At 43.6% G+C, this 19,728-nt stretch overlaps 1 protein-coding gene across 1 annotated transcript; it reads right to left on the reverse strand.

Moving 5' to 3' along the window:
* Positions 1-316: 316 nt before the first annotated feature.
* Positions 317-18,740, reverse strand: LOC136468753 (separase-like). Its single transcript, XM_066467205.1, has 23 exons — positions 18,019-18,740; positions 17,758-17,935; positions 17,555-17,659; positions 16,012-16,127; positions 15,299-15,413; positions 14,920-15,045; positions 14,512-14,823; positions 14,318-14,434; positions 14,150-14,224; positions 13,812-13,832; positions 13,535-13,681; positions 12,898-12,987; positions 12,511-12,753; positions 12,229-12,352; positions 11,931-12,023; positions 7,648-7,714; positions 7,520-7,553; positions 7,382-7,437; positions 6,904-6,959; positions 6,575-6,821; positions 6,265-6,455; positions 5,369-5,433; positions 317-1,264 (listed from the first exon to the last, which is right to left on the reverse strand). The coding sequence occupies exons 1-23, from the start codon at positions 18,738-18,740 to the stop codon at positions 317-319; spliced, it is 4,248 nt and encodes a 1,415-aa protein (XP_066323302.1).
* Positions 18,741-19,728: the final 988 nt, after the last annotated feature.

Below are 19,728 nucleotides of genomic sequence, written 5' to 3' on the forward strand. Positions count from 1 at the left end.
GCCAGTCCATGGATTGAGGAGCGACGGCCACTGCGGTGGAGGAGTGGCAGAGGGGGTGCGGCTTTGCGCACTACCCGGAGATCCACCAGAGCCGCGCCCGCCGCGGCGGCGTCTGCCGCGGGTGTTGCTGAAGACCTAGCCAGCGGTAGTCTGTCCAGCAGCAGCCTGAGGACGAGGGGGCGCAGGTGACGTCGGGGTGGGCGCCTTGGTGGAGGCGGCGGCAGTGACGAGGGCCGAGCTCAGCCAACCGGAGGTTAGCACGGACGTCGGCGAAGGGTGGGAACGGCTTCTGGCGGGTGATGAGTTGGGACATGAACTAAAACCGTTCATTGAGTCCTCGCAGAACGTTGAGCACCAAAGTACGGTCCAGAACAGGCTCGCCGAGATCGGCCAGGGCATCTGCCATGCTTTTCATCTTGCGGCAGTAGTCGTCGACGGAGAGGGCACCTTGACAGAGGGTGCGAAACTCAGAGTCGAGGAGCATGGCGCGAGATTCACGGTTGTTGAGGAACTGTTGCTCAAGGCCGAGCCAGGCCTCCCGGGCAGTAGGGGCGTTGTGCTCGTGGATGACGTCCAGGAGGTCGGCGGAGATGGTGTTGAAGATCCAGGACAGGACGACACAGTCCATGCGCGACCATGCCGGATCGTAGGGGCGGGGAACGTTGCTGAGGACGTGCTCCTTCAACGCGAAGCGGCCGAGGATGAGGAGAACATATCCACGCCATTTGGAGTAGTTGGAGGCTTGAAGATCAAGAACGATAGGAATTAAGTTTTTGATGTTCTGGACTGCAGCCGCCTGACTGTGGAGGCGGGTGACGGCCTCGGTTTCAGAGGAAGCAGAGTAGGTGTCCTCGGCGTCGGCGTCCGGGAACTCAGTACGGACTCGAGTCCGGAGGGCCATGGCTTGCTGCTCCAGGGCGTCAGCCGCCGCGCGCTCCTTGTCCAGGGCATCGGCGGCGGCGCGGACGTGCTCCTGGGCGTCAGCGGCGGATTTGAGGATGGTGGCCGCCTCCTCGAGCTGCTGGCTGCGCTCGGAGTTGGTTGAGCGCAGGGAGGAGGCCTCGTCTTCCAGGCGCTTGGCCACCAAGAGGGTTTCATCACGGAGCTTTGCCGCAGCAGCCGCGGTAGAGGAGCCAGCGGCAGCCATGGGCGCGCGCAGCGGCAGCAGGGGGCGCGTGGGCGTGAGAGGAGAAGAATCGCGCAGCAGCGGCAGGACGCGCGCGCGAGGAGGAAAGGTAGCAGAAGCAGAGAGATCGGGATTAGTCTGATACCATGATAGACAATAGCCTAACAGGCTTAGATTGCTTAATCATAGAGAATACTGGAGGATTACATATATAGAGAGAGGAGGATGGCCCAAGGGGTCAGCCGAGTCCCCAAGAGTCAGACCGAGACCTAAGGGGCCAGCTGGGTATTAACCTGGCACAGGAAGCTAGATTGCACAAGAGACTAGGTGATTACACTAAATAGCAATTGATTCTAACAGAGATAATGCTAAAAAGATGCTACCCATTGATGGCATGCGATAAATTTCTTGATTCCTTAGTACAGGCAGGTTCTCCCAAGGAAGCATCTGCAGTTAATAATTGAAGCAGGTGAGGTCACTGGAGATGTAGTAAGGCTATACTATGCTTCATTCAAGGATGTTACTGACATAACAGTGCTAAATAAACAGCACAGTAAATCACAGAGTGCAAAGCAATAAGTTAGCAATTGCCTAGCAGCAGCAACAACAACAACAACAACAAAGCCTTTAAGTCCCAAACAAGTTGGGGTAGGCTAGAGTTGAAACCCAACAGAAGCAATCAAGGTTCAGGCACGTGAATAGCTGTCTTCCAAGCACTCCTATCTAAGGCTAAGTCTTTGGGTATATTCCATCCTTTCAAGTCTCCTTTTATTGCCTCTACCCAAGTCAACTTCGGTCTTCCTCTACCTCTCTTCACGTTACTATCCTGACTTAGGATTCCACTACGCACCGGTGCATCTGGAGGTCTCCGTTGCACATGTCCAAACCATCTCAACCGGTGTTGGACAAGCTTTTCTTCAATTGGCGCTACCCCTAATCTCTCACGTATATCATCGTTCCGAACTCGATCCCTTCTTGTATGACCGCAAATCCAACGCAACATACGCATTTCCGCGACACTTAGCTGTTGAATATGTCGTCTTTTCGTAGGCCAACATTCTGCACCATACAATATAGCAGGTCTAATCGCCGTCCTATAAAACTTGCCTTTTAGCTTCTGTGGTACCCTTTTGTCACATAGGACACCAGACGCTTGCCGCCACTTCATCCACCCTGCTTTGATTCTATGGCTAACATCTTCATCAATATCCCCGTCCCTTTGTAGCATTGATCCTAAATATCAAAAGGTATCCTTCCTAGGCACTACTTGACCTTCCAAACTAACATCTTCCTCCTCCCGAGTAGTAGTGCCGAAGTCACATCTCATATACTCAGTTTTAGTTCTACTAAGTCTAAAACCTTTGGACTCTAAAGTCTCCCGCCATAACTCTAGTTTCTGATTCACTCCTGTCCGGCTTTCATCAACTAGCACTACATCGTCCGCGAAAAGCATACACCAAGGGATGTCCCCTTGTATGTCCCTTGTGACCTCATCCATCACTAAAGCAAACAAATAAGGGCTCAAAGCTGACCCTTGATGTAGTCCTATCCTAATCGGGAAGTCATCCGTGTCTCCATCACTTGTTCGAACTCTAGTCACAACATTGTTGTACATGTCCTTAATGAGCCCGACGTACTTCGTTGGGACTTTATGTTTGTCCAAAGCCCACCACATAACATTCCTTGGTATTTTATCATAAGCCTTCTCCAAGTCAATAAAAACCATATGTAGGTCCTTCTTCTTCTCCCTATACCGCTCCATAACTTGTCTTATTAAGAAAATGGCTTCCATGGTTGACCTTCCGGGCATGAAGCCAAATTGGTTCATAGAGACCCGCGTTATTGCTCTCAAGCGATGCTCGATAACTCTCTCCCATAGCTTCATAGTATGGCTCATCAACTTAATTCCCCGGTAATTTGTACAACTTTGAATATCCCATTTATTCTTGTAGATCGATACCAATATACTTCTCCTCCACTCATCAGGCATCTTGTTCGATCGAAAAATATGGTTGAACAGCTTGGTTAACCATACTACAGCTATGTCCCCGAGGCATCTCCACACCTCGATTGGGATACCATCCGGTCCCATCGCCTTACCTCCTTTCATCCTTTTCAACGCCTCTCTAACCTCAGATTCTTGGATTCTCCGCACAAAGCGCCTATTGGTGTCATCAAAAGAGTCATCCAACTGAAAGGTTGTGTTCATATTCTCACCATTGAACAATTTGTCAAAATACTCTTGCCATCGATGTCGGATCTCATCCTCCTTTACCAAGAGATGCTCCCTTTCATCCTTAATGCACTTAACTTGGTTGAAGTCCCATGTTTTTCTCTCATGAACCCTAGCCATCCTATAAATGTCCTTCTCTCCTTCCTTCATACTCAAATGTTGGTAAAGATCCTCGTACGCTCTACCCTTTGCCACACTTACAGCTCGCTTTGCAGTCTTCTTTGCCACCTTATACTTCTCTATGTTGTCCACACTCCTGTCATAGTACAAGCGTCTATAGCATTCTTTCTTCTCCTTAATAGCCCTTTGGACTTCCTCGTTCCACCACCAAGTATCTTTAGCCTCGCGTCCCCTTCCTTTGGTTACTCCACACACCTCTGAGGCTACCTTCCGAATGTTGGTTGCCATCTTGTCCCACATATTGTTTATGTCGTCTTCTTCCTTCCAGGAGCCCTCTTTGATAACCCTTTCCCTAAATACCTCTGACGTCTCCCCTTTCAGTTTCCACCACTTTGTTCTTTCAATCTTAGCTTGTTTATCCCTACGGGCACGCACCTGAAAACGAAAATCTGCCACCAAAAGCTTATGTTGAGAAACAACACACTCCCCTGATATCACCTTGCAATCCAAGCATGCTCGTTTGTCCTTTCTTCTTGCAAGGACAAAGTCAATCTGGCTACAGTGTTGTCCGCTACTGAAGGTCGCTAGATGAGATTCTCTCTTTCTAAAGAAAGTGTTGGCTATCATCGGGTCAAAAGCTACCGCGAAGTCCAAAACTTCCTCCCCCTCCTGATTCCTACTACCATACCCAAAACCTCCATGAACTGCCTCGAAACCTGCGCTTGTAGTACCTACATGCCCATTAAGATCTCCTCCTATAAAAAGCTTCTCACTACTAGGTATAGCTCTAACCAGGCCATCTAATTCTTCCCAGAACTGTCTCTTAGCACTCTCGTCGAGGCCTACTTGGGGGGCATACGCACTAATTACGTTCAAGACCATATCACCAACGACAAGCTTGACTAAGATAATCCTATCTCCTTGCCTTCTCACTCCCACCACACCATTCTTGAGGCTCTTATCAATCAAAACTCCTACTCCATTTCTATTCGCGACTGTCCCTGTGTACCAAAGCTTGAAACCTGTATTGTCCACCTCCTTCGCCTTCTGACCCTTCCATTTAGTCTCTTGAACGCATAATATATTTACACGCCTCCTAGTCGCGGTATCAACTAATTCTCTTAACTTACCTGTAAGTGACCCTACATTCCAACTACCTAAACGGATCCTAGTTGGTTCGACTAGCTTCCTTACCCTTCGCACCCGTCGACTCTGATGCGAAGACCCTTGCTCATTTTTCACTACACCCGGGCGCCGATGTAGCGCGCCACTAAGGAAGCGACGACCCGATCCTTGGTTATTTGACACCATGCCCAGATCACGACACGGCGCGTCACGGGGGTGACGACCCGGCCCTTGCCCATTTAACACCATACCCAGGTTCCGATATGGCGCGTCGCTAAGAGGGTTACGCCCCAACGATTTTCTTTCGGGTTTCATCTCCATTTAAGTGGCTAAGTTTTTACATTGGCTCGCCACGCCTAACACAACCCTCCTCCTTTACCAGGGCTTGGGACCTGCTATGCTAGGACACCAAAGGCGTCCCACCATAGGCGGAGTTAATTGCCTAGCAGCACTAGGTGCTAATTTGACTGGGAAATCTAAGGTGCCAATTTGACTGGGACATTTACAGTGCAAAATGTAGACATCCAAATAGACCACCTCACAGCGTCTACTGTCTAGTTATCTACCGGATAGCACCAAAGGAAACTGAAATGGACAAAGTGAGGCTAGCGACAAATAATATATAACAGCATTCATGATATTCACCCTTACCACTTTACCAGCAAAATATGCTGTCAAATAACAATTCCATCCAGAGTTCTAGACTTATAATGCTGATGAAAAGTATCAAGAACATGTAACTAACAAGCTATTTTGTTGCTCACCTGAACATTGACATCAAGAACTAAAATAACTGGATCTCTATCAGCTGGCTGAGGCAACTCATATACTGCAACAACAACAACAACAACAACGTAGCCTTTCAGTCCCAAGCAAGTTGGGGTAGGCTAGAGTTGAAACCCACCAAGAGCCCCAAGTTACGGTTCAGGCACTTTAATAGCTGCTTTCCAAATACTCCTATTCAAACATAGATCTCTAGGTATATCCCAAACTTTCAAATCTCTTTTTATTGCCTCCCCCATGTCAATTTCGGTCTTCCTCTACCTCTCCTCATATTATTAGCTTGGCTTAGGACTCCACAATGCACTGGTGCCTCTGGATGTCTCCTTTGGACATGGTCAAACCACCTCAACCGATGTTGGACAAGCTTTTCTTGTGCAGCCAATATGAACGTAGCAAACAATATCATGCCATAGCATACAGCAAGAATTCAGGCAAGAAAAAGGTAAGAATGTTTTTCAACATGGAGGATCAACAATGTTTTATAAGCATACAGTTTCATATGGATATGTGCGAGAATTTTAAGCAGAACAAGAGGAAATGTTGATGTAATAGTTATAGGGAAGAACCCACCCTTTTGGAAAACCATCAAGCACCGAAACCTTCTGTTTCATTTCTGAAAAAGGGGACGTGCACCAAGGAAGCACTGCAATGTATTTGAAAATGTATTCTGACAGCGTTATCGTCGTCCTCTATAGTTCCAGCGCTAGACATGAGGGAAGAATCTTCTGCAACTCATATACTGCATGTGGAATTAAACGTTTGAGTGTCTCCATAGCTCTGTCGTCCATTTGGCAGGAAGAGAAAGCTCTAAGTCTATCTTTCCCACAGCACCCTCCCCTTCCAAAGTAACCTTTATACAAAATGAGTTGGAGAAAACATTCTTGTACTTCATCCACTGACACAGAACCACCAAGGATAGCCTTGATGAGCACTGGATTGACTTCAAATTTGAATTTTTTATCCAGATCAGTGATAATACTTGATGAGACAGACTCAATGTGTTCATCAGATAATCGATGGCCCAACAGAAGGCATTTCCAGGGTCCAAACCAAGAATCTTCAATGTTTCTGTTCGAAAGAATGAAAATGATATCAGGAAAAGAAACATTATCTTGTGTTGACACCACCAAATTCCAACAACTGAACCAATTTAAACTTTGATATGCATAGGTAATCAGTAATCTTACTTTAGTGTGTTAGCAAGGTAATTGTTGAGCCTCATTCTATGCGACCACCACCTGACATGATCTGCATTTACATCATTAATAGTAAGGGTTGCACTGGAGAGGGACATAAAATTCTCCTCAAGTATATTTCTGAAAACTGGAGCCACATAGTCTGTAATTCCATAGCCCCAAGGGCACTGCCACTTCTTATCTAAAACTCTCGTTGGATTGCCCAAATCTTTGATGCAGGAATCTTCAAACTGCATTTCTGTTAACCAATAATAAGTAAAAAAGATCCAAGATTAGATTTAGTTATGGCTGCATGCAATCACAATATGTAATCCACACACCTGAAATAGCATCCACTGGAAGAAGCATCGTAGTAGGTTCATTTGTTGAATCAAACCTTGAAAGCAACATCCAAGTAGGAAAAAACGGAGGATGGCACAGGAATTTCAAAAGGGCATTAACATAATCACCTCCAAGCATACTAATGCACAGAATTGGTAGGTCAGGAAGTTTTTGGAAGAATTCTGTCATATGTTTCTCAATATGTTCTATGTCCCTTGATGACAACCTGATAAAGGGACGTACCCAGTGCAGAGAGCTCCTGCTCTGTGCGGGGTCTGAGGAAGGGTGTTAGTGGCAAGCCTTACCCTCGCTTCTGCATTGCGAGGAGACCGCGACTCGAACCCGGGACCTTCCGGTCACAGGCGGTAAGACTCTACCGCTTGCACCAGGCCCGACCTGATAAAGAAATATAGATTTTACTACACATTTGCAGATGCAATATGATCACAAGTCCAGTTGCTACATAAAATTCTAAACCTGAGAAATTTCAAAACATCGTCATCCGTCTCATTTCTGAAATCTTCATAGGTGCCCTGAAAATGTGAGGAGATATGAATAAAAGATACAGAATACGGAACTGTTCTAACCCAGCTCTTAAGTTGCTAAGATACAAACCTCCGGAACCTTTTCCTCAGACAATGCTTGTAAGCTAGAAAAGTAATGACAATTGAGATAAGTTCCCACAGAAACTTGATGGAAGTATGCGGCCCAGTGATTCAAAGAAAGAGAATCTTTATGAGAACCCAAAGGCAGTTGAATTGAGGAATCTGTAGTTGATAGCAAGAATATGCACACAAGTAACTTGCAAACCTGCAATGGGCAATTCGGATTTTAAGACAGAAGCCACAAGCAGTATAGCAAGAATATATCTAATGATTAAAGAAAACAGTAGCCTTACTGTTATAAAAAATAGACTAAGTAATATCCACTAAGCATTATAAGTAGTCCACAGTACAATTGCACAAGATAAAATGACATAACAAACCTCCTGAACAAGTGAGGGGCTCTCTCTGGATAGAACAAAAGCTTTGAGCAACCAGTGAACAACATCAGCCATTTTTACACTAGAGAAGATACAGCAGATGTCCCTGCAGAAAAGTACGATGAAAAAAAAGGGCGTACCCAGTGCAGAGAGCTCCCGCTCTGTGCAGGGTCTGGGGAAGGGTGTCAGTGGCAAGCCTTACCCTCGCCTATGCAATGCGAGGAGACCGCAACTCGAACCCGGGACCTTCCGGTCACAGGCAGTAAGACTCTACTACTTGCACCAGGCCTGCCCTTCTGAAAAGTACGATGAAACAAAATAAAATTAAGCAATTATCATGAATTGCTACAACCAGAATATCATATATGCATATGTTGCATTGCATAACAGGAACTTGATGAAACAAACCTTGGCTGTTCATAAAGGGAGCTTTTTAGCAAGAAGATCATACTGCATAGAATTTATGCGCACTCTAAAGGAAGAAAAACACCAATGCTCCTATCCATGATTAGTCCAATTAAATAAGGCCCATAAGTCCTATAGCAATCCTGTGGAAGGGACCTGAAGAACAGCAGTGATATGCACTTCCAATAGACACTATGAACTTCATGATCCCCATTGCTATGAGATCCCAAGGCTCTAGCAGCGAAAAAGGTAAAAACGTAGCTGAACCAACAGATAGCTCAATTACAGGAATCTGATCAAACTTCTTAACCAGCATCACACGCAAGTATCCGACATAACAACAACAACAATAATGTCTCAAGGTACACCTAATCATTAAATATGACAATTATTATGCAAACATTTATCAACAACAACAACAACAACAAAGCCTTTAAGTCCCAAACAAGTTGGGGTAGGCTAGAGTTGAAACCCAATAAAAGCAATCAAGGTTCAGGCACGTGAATAGCTATCTTCCAGGCATTCCTATCTAAGGCTAAGTCTTTGGGTATATTCCATCCTTTCAAGTCTCCTTTTATTGCCTCTACCCAAGTCAACTTCGGTCTTCCTCTGCCTCTCTTCACGTTACTATCCTGACTTAGGATTCCACTACGCACCGGTGCATCTGGAGGTCTCCGTTGCACATGTCCAAACCATCTCAACCGGTGTTGGACAAGCTTTTCTTCAATTGGCGCTACCCCTAATCTCTCACGAATATCATCGTTCCGAACTCGATCCCTTCTTGTATGACCGCAAATCCAACGCAACATACGCATTTCCGCGACACTTAGCTGTTGAATATGTCGTCTTTTTGTAGGCCAACATTCTGCACCATACAACATAGCAGGTCTAATCGCCGTCCTATAAAACTTGCCTTTTAGCTTCTGTGGTACCCTTTTGTCACATAGGACACCAGACGCTTGCCGCCACTTCATCCACCCTGCTTTGATTCTATGGCTAACATCTTCATCAATATCCCCGTCCCTCTGTAGCATTGATCCTAAATATCGAAAGGTATCCTTCCTAGGCACTACTTGACCTTCCAAACTAACATCTTCCTCCTCCCGAGTAGTAGTGCCGAAGTCACATCTCATATACTCAGTTTTAGTTCTACTAAGTCTAAAACCTTTGGACTCCAAAGTCTCCCGCCATAACTCCAGTTTCTGATTCACTCCTGAACGGCTTTCATCAACTAGCACTACATCGTCCGCGAAAAGCATACACCAAGGGATGTCCCCTTGTATGTCCCTTGTGACCTCATCCATCACTAAAGCAAACAAATAAGGGCTCAAAGCTGACCCTTGATGTAGTCCTATCCTAATCGGGAAGTCATCCGTGTCTCCATCACTTGTTCGAACTCTAGTCACAACATTGTTGTACATGTCCTTAATGAGCCCAACATACTTCGTTGGGACTTTATGTTTGTCCAAAGCCCACCACATAACATTCCTTGGTATTTTATCATAAGCCTTCTCCAAGTCAATAAAAACCATGTGTAGGTCCTTCTTCTTCTCCCTATACCGCTCCATAACTTGTCTTATTAAGAAAATGGCTTCCATGGTTGACCTTCCGGGCATGAAACCAAATTGGTTCATAGAGACCCGTGTTATTGCTCTCAAGCGATGCTCGATAACTCTCTCCCATAGCTTCATAGTATGGCTCATCAACTTAATTCCTCGGTAATTTGTACAACTTTGAATATCTCCTTTATTCTTGTAGATCGGTACCAATATACTTCTCCTCCACTCATCAGGCATCTTGTTCGATCGAAAAATATGATTGAACAGCTTGGTTAACCATACTACAGCTATGTCCCCGAGGCATCTCCACACCTCGATTGGGATACCATCCGGTCCCATCGCCTTACCTCCTTTCATCCTTTTCAACGCCTCTCTGACCTCAGATTCTTGGATTCTCCGCACAAAGCGCCTATTGGTGTCATCAAAAGAGTCATCTAACTGAAAGGTTGTGTCCATATTCTCACCATTGAACAATTTGTCAAAATACTCTTGCCATCGATGTCGGATCTCATCCTCCTTTACCAAGAGATGCTCCCTTTCATCCTTAATGCACTTAACTTGGTTGAAGTCCCGTGTCTTTCTCTCACGAACCCTAGCCATCCTATAAATGTCCTTCTCTCCTTCCTTCGTACTCAAATGTTGGTAAAGATCCTCGTACGCTCTACCCTTTGCCACACTTATAGCTCGCTTTGCAGTCTTCTTTGCCACCTTATACTTCTCTATGTTGTCCACACTCCTGTCATAGTACAAGCGTCTATAGCATTCTTTCTTCTCCTTAATAGCCCTTTGGACTTCCTCGTTCCACCACCAAGTATCTTTAGCCTCACGTCCCCTTCCTTTGGTTACTCCACACACCTCTAAGGCTACCTTCCGAATGTTGGTTGCCATCTTGTCCCACATATTGTTTATGTCGTCTTCTTCCTTCCAAGAGCCCTCTTTGATAACCCTTTCCCTAAATACCTCTGACGTCTCTCCTTTCAGTTTCCACCATTTTGTTCTCTCAATCTTAGCTTGCTTATCCCTACGGGCACGCACCTGAAAACGAAAATCTGCCACCAAAAGCTTATGTTGAGAAACAACACACTCCCCTGGTATCACCTTGCAATCCAAGCATGCTCGTTTGTCCTTTCTTCTTGCGAGGACAAAGTCAATCTGGCTACAGTGTTGTCCGCTACTGAAGGTCACTAGATGAGATTCTCTCTTTCTAAAGAAAGTGTTGGCTATCATAAGGTCACTAGATGCAAACATTTATCATTTATAACTAATGTCAAGCCAATGATTGCATGTCTCGTCTTCAAGCACACAGAAAGATAAACTAAGAAGAAAGTACCTTTTTTTAATAGAAGTGACACAAGGTAGTGCCGGTGAACACAGTCCAATCTCAGCTGCAAAATATTCTGAATGCACCCCGAATTGAGGGATTTGATGAAAAGGCAGCTCCAGCAACCAAACATATTACATAGGACATCTTTGCTGTGATCAATGCCACCAGGAAAACACTCTGCTTCACCGCAAACTAAAGCATCTGCAGCCAATTCATCAGTCCAAGATATGTTATTTTTACTATTTAGCTCAGGTAAAACCTTTTCACTTCTCATAAATGCATTTCGCTTACTAGAGCGAGTTCTAGTCTGTGCAGGAGTCTCTACATTCTGTCCCTTAGCTAAACGTGATGAATTTCTGGATGGCCTCCTAGCTTTAGCATCTAACGGTGGATGTGGACCAGCTTCAGCATTCCCTGAGTTTTTCCTTTGAACTTGTATTACCGTGCAAACACTTCATGGAGATAACAATCCATCCTTTGAAGTTAGGGGTTCTTCCCCCAAATTACAAGCTTCATACTTGATCGGTATACAGTCTTTGCTGCACACAAGATAACCGGTTTTATGTCTATCAAAGGACCCGTTACAATATTCCAAGTCAGTGCTATTCAATTTGTCTATTGCAGATTGGTACATGCCTAAAGCATTAGACAAATCAGCTGTCATCTGTTTCTGGATTTTTTTCCCAAATAGACTCCAAGACAGATCACCAACTTGCATGTCAACTGATATCCCCAAAGTCAGACTGCAGAGCTTACATGAAATTGTTGCATCATTTTCCACAAGATCTCGGGCATAATTAAGCTCACTCTCCGCTTCATCCCATAGCTGCCGCTTACAGTATAGTTGACCTGAACAAAAACCAAGGAATGTGAGACAGAAGGGACAGACAAGCAAGTTGGGGTAGGCTAGAGTTGAAACCTAACATGAGCCCCTAGTCGGGTTCAGGCACGTCAATAGAACAGAAACACAATTAAAGAATTATGTATACCTAGCAATGATGAAAAACAATACAAAAAAAAAACTGATAAACCATGGAAATAGAATTATATATACCTAGAGATGATGTAAAGACAATACAGAAAACTGATAAACCATGGAAATTTGATATCTCTTTTCCTGTCCGTAAGAGAGCTTCTGCTTCAGCACCATTGCCAATCAATTCATGCATCACAGCAACCTGCCAACATAATGTAGTGAGAATTCATGCATAAGGAAATCACCACTGCCCGTGGCTGTGGTAATAATGTAATATACAACTCCAGCCCCCATTCAATTGGTTCCAGTAGCATATACTTCTATAATCTTTGTTTGTGTTATGCTACACTATCACAATACCTGTAAAGTGCTCTCAAGATAGCACCTAAGGACATTCCATGGAGTAAGGAAAGAATCCCTCATGTCGATTGATCTGATGGAATTTGGCCAAATCTCAACTACTGTTGGGCCACACACTTCAAGAGAAATGTCCTGCCCACAGTGTTGTCTTTCCATATATCCAGATATGCCCGAATTGAGTTTGAACTTCTTTTTTAGGAGCTTTTTGCGCAAATGGAGGGCTTCTTTTCCATATGAAAAGGCCTGTAAGAACAAACATTAGATGTGTTTATTTACATAAAAAACTACAAAATCTAGAGATAGTTCATGTCCACTGAAGATTTTGCACCAATGTTTTGCAGAAATTAAACAACGAAGTTAAATTGTTGAAAGCAAGAGAGCAGTCACCTGGAAAAGTTGTCCACGTGAAAAAACTCTTTCTGATAAGTCATAGTATAAACAGCCAGCTAGAAAGGTTGATTGGTCATTTGATGTAACCTGCAAAATAGAATACAATAATTGAGAGAGAATAAGAGATCATGGTTAACAAATTTGATGTAATGCAACCAACAGAACTTACTTCAGATACCAGAGATGAGGCAACTTTGCTGACTTCATCAACACTCGTTTCAAAACTGAACTGCCTTCCAAAGGGATGCTTACATGATTGAGGAATAAATAAGGCACTTGGCAGCATCCTCTGAAGAAACATACAGAGAGAAGGATGGCCTCCTTTGAAACAGTTTATCCAAAATTTAATATCGTGGCAATGTACACCAAGATGCTCTGTGGCAATAGAAAGAAATAACTCATCCAGTGGAAGATAACAGCATGCATGACTAAGGCGCCCACTGGTGAACAGCAAGGACAAGAGCTTTTCAAGGGGTAATTTTTCTTGCTTCCATATCATTATCATAACCTTGCACAACTTAAACTGAAGCTCAAAACAGCCCTACGATGGCAGAATAAATACACATGATTATGTTGCTAAAGGAAAGCAATTTCTCATTCAACTTAACAAACTAAAGAAATATCATGGCCCTACCTTCATAGATAACAAATCAACCAGGAAACAAATAAGTGGTACAATAGTTTTTGATGGCTGTTGCAAAACCATATCAGAAGAAGAATGATCAAAAGTCTCCATCTCCAACCATAAGTTAAGTGCTTTCTCAGCAGTATCAAATATTACCTATGCAAAGTAACAATAATGACACTAAACATAATTAGATAAAGCATAACCATGTTACACTAAACATAGACATGAGAGTGCTGGTATTGCTTATATGAACACTAAAATGGCTAGGATTTGAAGCAGTTACCTCCCCATCAAGTTTGTCTTCCTGAGCGCAATGTGCATACAAGCGGTATGCAATGGCCAACTGATTGTTCGCAATAGTGTTGGCACGAGATGAATCCTGTGAGATCTTTTGCTGGTTAGATGAACAAACATTAATCTATATCTCCCTTTCTTTGTAGATAAGGGAAAGGCAATATGGGATCCAAACTCACCAGTAAAGATATGGCCTCATGTAAAGACTCAAGGCAGCTTTTTATGTTTTCCACTCCAGATGCACGAAGTGCACCTGCCTTTCTAATAAAAACCCTTGTTCTCTCCAAAAAAATGTTCTTTCGAACAGTAAATTTTATGCAGCAGAACATCTATGATCCTTATCTGCATTTTAGAGCAGAATTCTGTGCTTCGGGCTTCAGTTAATCCATATGCTAACAATTCCTGCAGAATGCAATGTTTTCCAAGAGTAGTTAGCCCCAACAACAGAAAACTACAGCTACACCAAATTTAACCAAACAAAATAAAATATGGTACCTGCTCTACTATTAAGCCTATCAGCTTAATTGGCCATGAAGACCGATATTTCAAAAGAGAGGGATAGAGAAGTGGAGCATCATCCACCTTATTATCCCCAAAATCTTTGTGTACAGCCTATAATTTAAGAAACAGAACATAGTTACACAAACATAATAAGTGTTAAAAAAGGCAGAATTATTTTTAGTCAGTACCTTAACCCACGCCTTGATTAGTATAAAAGAACCTCTGAAATATTCAGAATTGTCGCCATCAGACAACAATTTAGACAAGCTCTTCGCAACAATCCCAAGTGTTGTTTCTATTTCTGTGCCACATCTACATAGAGCATCAACCATCTTTGCAATCCTTGAAAATGCGTCCAAAATTATATCCATATCCTTCAGTGTATCCATCGGCAAATCCATCATAATGTTGTTTCCATTTGTCCTTGAGGATAGTCTACAGTAAGAAAGCCTGACGTGTGCCCATATTGTTTGGCAGCACAGTTCTAAAGCCTTTGGTGCCTGAAGCAGAGACAACAATATTCACTTCAATGGTAGCTCAGAAGGGGTTGGCCCAACAAAAAGAAGAAAAAGAAACTTAGAACTTAGAAGGAATACCTCTTTAACATGTCCAGTATTAAGAAGTGTCACTCCGATGTTGCCAAGTGAAGGTATCAAGAATTTGAGCTCCTCAGGTGTTAACCATTTACTTGAAATAGCACAGACAATGAAACCCAAGCTCTTCTGGAGTATGCAAGCAAAAGGTGTTAATGGACAATAAGGATGGTGATACAAAGCAACAGCAAGCAACTCAACGCCCATTTTCAACAACGCATCTGGATATAACCAAGCAGGTTTACTGATCAATATATCTTAACAAAATAATAATTCTCGGCATAAATGTTAATAGCATGATATAACCAGGGATTTTGTAATTGCACTAGGCGCAATGGCAATGTAGCAGTCTAACATAAACATAGGAAACACACTAGATTACCTGAATATCTTTCTTGGTAACAAAGGAAAACTTGATCGCGGAACCAAGGACTGTCAGTAAGGTTCCATGTTTTTCATGCCGTCTCTCGTTGTCTCCTTGAGACATTTGTGTACAGCTGTTACAGCACAAATGACAAAACACCTTGTGAAATCAAGAACCATTGTCTGTTCATAAGCCATAATTTCTACAGTAAGCATGCATCAATAAGGTTCTCGCATTTCACTAATTACAGTGCCAATACCTTATCTTATGGACCTACCTAAAAGATGCGAAGCTGAAATCAATGAACTGATGCAGTGCTGTCAAGACATAGTCCATGTTACCAGAACAATGGGTTGGTTTTCCTTCAGAGAAGTTCTTACAAAGTGTATCCACTTGCTGTAATAATACCTTGCTAATAAACTCCAAAGAGTCCAAGTACGTGACCAAAGATGTATTATCATGTGGCCATCGTGCTAATGTGCCAAGACCTTTCTCTAAAGCATGTAGGTACTTTTGATCCTTGGGAATACCCACAGATAAATAGGGTGGTATTTCACTTTCTGCTTGCTGGGCACTCAAGTATAACCCAGTCGCATAAAGAAGAAGCACTGAGGCAGTAGGAGAGGAAACCTATACATCACATGAATTTACACAAATCAAAACAAATGTGCACCAACATGGTATGCTTAATGGAAATTCAGTGCTTAAAAGATAATAATACAGCAATTTACCTCAGAGAAATGACCACCTTGTTTATAACAGATAAATCACTTTTGGTAGAAAGAATGAACCGAGAAAAATACGCCACAAATACCAGAAGCTCATTTACAGATTTCGGTAAATCATCCTGAAAATGGTTTACAATACATACAACAGGTAATAATGTCTTGATGATAAAAGACCCATTAGCCGTTATTTATATCTTGATGAACTTATTACTGTGATAGGATCAAGAGCAGAGAACATTAAGTAGGTGGTGAGCTCAATACAACTAATAAATGGGATGCACAAGCACATCAGAAATCTACACCACATTACTCAGTTACATTATATCTGTACACAATGACCTATTTCATCAGAAATTCGGAATTGTAAAATATAACAAGACAAAGAAGGAAATCAAGATTACTTAAACAACACCCCTATAGTACATGAAGGCCAAATTAAATCTCAACACTATAAAAATAACTGATTAAGGTCCCGTTTGGCAGGGCTTCACTTCACTAGTGAAGCCATTTTTTTTGGCTTCAGCTCCACGAACAGTTCCACCGGTGGAGCTGAAGCGGTTTTGGTAAACCGTTTGGCAAAATGGCTTCCCTGTGAGAGCATGTTTTTAGGGGCCTGAAGGAGGAGCCGGGAGAAGCCACTTTTTTTGGCTCCATCCCACCCCAAATTACTGTGAGAGCATGTTTTTAGGGGCTTCACAAGTGAAGCTATTTTACTTTACCCCGTTTGGTAGAAAACGGCTCCAAACGGCTCCTGAAGCCGGTGGAGAAGCCCTGCCAAACGGGGCCTAAGTATTGAATTCTAACACTAAGATCGTGGTGCTATATAATATGGTATAGTTGGAACAAAGTAATCCTACAACTATACAGAGGAGTCTAATCCAATGTATACAAGATGGTGAAAAACAGGGCTCCTTAAGATTGTTTACAAGTTGCATCTATGCAGAAGCTCAACTAAAATTTCAGAGCATTCCACAACATCTGCACATCTCTCCACTCGCACATCTCCAAAACTACAGAAACATACTTATATTCAAAATTTTGAAACTAATGACCTACACATCTAGTTTTGCACAAGCAATGTATCATTTTTGTTTTTAAGTTTGGCAATTCATTGCATGTCCTTTTGGTATTTGTCATTAATCACTGTAACTGTTAAATTTAGCATGATGCCACGATGTAACATGCTTCTGAAGTTTGGTGAAATTCAACATTTTTCACTGGGTGCATTTGTAGATGTTTTAAGTGTCCATACAAATACATACCCTACACAAAATTCATAATGTTATGAGCAAAAAAATATCATTTGTCCCGCATGTGCAAAAGCCGATCTATATTACTCCTGATTAATGACCGATTATATCTTCATGTCTAGTATTTGCTAGTGTATAAGGAGGAGGTTTTTGTATATTTGCATAGACCTTTATGTGTATGTATTCAGCCCTAGAGCCCCTGTAATGAATAACAGTGCTACTCATAACAATTGAAAGGTGCACAGTAGAGAAATTACAACAGACTTCCAGTAGCATGAGTAGAAGAATGAGATTACCTTTACACGTACAACAGAATCACTAACAGTTTCTAGCACGTGGAGCAAAAGCTGTGTGCTCCCTCCCCAACTCAAATCTACAGAATAGCAAATCTTGGGAGCAATCTGCAGCCAGGGAAAAACAGTATCAAAATTAACTGAACAATCTAAGGCTCCAATTTGCAGAACATCGATAAGGCAATCAATTTCATAATGACACATACTGCTGGCAAATGCTCGATCATGCCCTCTTTCACACATCCTTGCACTGTGTGATGACAGAATCCATGAACTAGATCACTACTGAAAAATGAAGACTCAGAAACCAGAAAAAAGGTGCACCAGCTCATGCCATTCACAAGCAGCGGGAGATACTTCCTCCTGACTTCATTAGTCAGAATACTGCACACAAACATAAATTCCTGATAAGCCCACTCAGTATCTCTCTTATTTGATGAATCCTAAAACAAAATTGGTAATCTCACCGAAGCCATGGTTTCAGCTGTTTGAAAAGGCTGAGAAGTCGTTCGTAAGGGGCAGGTTCCTTCACCTTGCCCTTGCTGGAACAATTGGCAAGGCACGCAGTGAGCTCGACCGCAAGGACGGTGACTTCAGGATCCGTGCCAGCCTCCCCAGCGCTGCCAGGGTCCGGAAGGAGGACGGAATCAACGCTTGCAGCACCACGTCGCGACTTGGTGCTCGTGATGGGTGGAGAGAGCGCGGAGCGGAGGGCGTCGAGGGTAGCGGCAGCCTCCGCATTGGCGCGTGCGAGGTGGCCGCACGACTCGAGGCAGCAGACGAAGCGGCCGCGATGGAGCAACACGGAGTAGGGCTTCCCCGCGAGGCAGGGTGATATGGCCTCTAGGCAGTCCAAGAGGAGGCCGTAGATCTCAAGCAGTTCGTCGGCGGCCTCGCCGCCCTTGTCGCCCGAGCCAGGACTCGCCCGGACGAGCGGCGGGAGGAGGTGGAACGCGCGGCCGAGAAACGTGAGGAATCGCTTCGCGAGGAGGCGGAGGGTAGCCGCGTCGGGAGGCGGCGGGTGCTTGTTGTGCTTCGTCGCCCTCTTCGGTGGTGGCTTGGGGTTAGGATTTGAGCTGGGCAGGTAGGGGGTGAAGGGTTGTAGGTAGGCGGCGAAGCGAGAGTGGAGGCCGGCGTAGGAGGACGGGGACGAGAGGGCAGCGACGAGGTCGGCGGCGGCGGCCTCCATTGCCGTCTAAGGTGGATGAGCGGAGAAGCCAAATTGGGGAAAATTTGCGGTCGTATTTTGGGGGATCTCGGGGGTGGGAATGGGCGGGAAAAGGCGACTTTTACTCGTATTTCGGAGCTGGGACTGGGAGCGGCCGTTGAGAAATGTGCGGCTGCGGACTTTCAGTTTTCGATTGAAGTAGGAGGCGACGAGGCGTGCCTAGCAAAGATTGAGAATTGGGCTTTCTAGCTGGGCTTTTTTGAGCATTTAGTGGGCTTTTGCATTATTTGAGATCAAGCTTATAGGTTTGCTTTTTCTAATGTGACTCAAAAAAAACTAATGGTTGAAATATTTTAGGTTTGGATGGAGAAAAAATTGTGATTGATCCATTCCAGTTTCCTATGGCCTCGGGCCGCCGCCCATCGAGGCAAGCACCAAGCACCCGCTAGCCCCACCTAACACGATCACCCCTCGCACGTGGACACGAAAAAGAACGTCGTCAACAAGGGACGAGGTCATGTCAGTGTTCCTCTGATTTTTGGGACGAGTTTATCTTAAATTTGAAGGAGAATACTCCCTCCGATCTAGTTTATATAACCATAGTCTAATATGACAGAGTTTATTGTTAAATTAACTTATGACCATTCATTTATTTTATCTTATATTATTTATTTATTTATATTATAAATTTATTATTATTAAATAATTTATATGAATTTAACAATAATATCAAGTTTGTACTAAAATAATTAAAAATTATTGATTAAACTAATGGTCAAGATTGTAAAGTCTAACCTTTAATATATGTGTGTATCTATAAATTGATGAGAGCAGGTATTTACCTATGGGACGATGACTCTATTGCCCCTAACCAAACCCTACCTCATATTTATTCGCTAGATAGACTCAAACCCTACCTAAAATCAGACCCCTAGTTTGGATTTAGGGCTCTCTTTACATTTATGAGTCCTATATTTTCGTTCTCCAGCTACAACAGCAACCCCTAATA

The sequence above is a fragment of the Miscanthus floridulus genome, chromosome 8 (genome assembly GCF_019320115.1).
Source record: "Miscanthus floridulus cultivar M001 chromosome 8, ASM1932011v1, whole genome shotgun sequence".
Classification (NCBI taxonomy): Eukaryota; Viridiplantae; Streptophyta; class Magnoliopsida; order Poales; family Poaceae; genus Miscanthus; species Miscanthus floridulus.

What these genes read in the sequence shown, in the direction of transcription:
- LOC136468753 (XM_066467205.1), bottom strand. Translation starts at nt 18,740, where the DNA reads ATGGAGGCCGCCGCCGCCGACCTCGTCGCTGCCCTCTCGTCCCCGTCC. An exon ending in TGATCGAGCATTTGCCAGCA is followed by an intron (nt 17,660 to 17,757) that starts GTATGTGTCATT and finishes CCCTGGCTGCAG; the next exon opens with ATTGCTCCCAAGATTTGCTA. An exon ending in AAATGATGCAACAATTTCAT is followed by an intron (nt 7,715 to 11,930) that starts GTAAGCTCTGCA and finishes TGCCCATTGCAG; the next exon opens with GTTTGCAAGTTACTTGTGTG.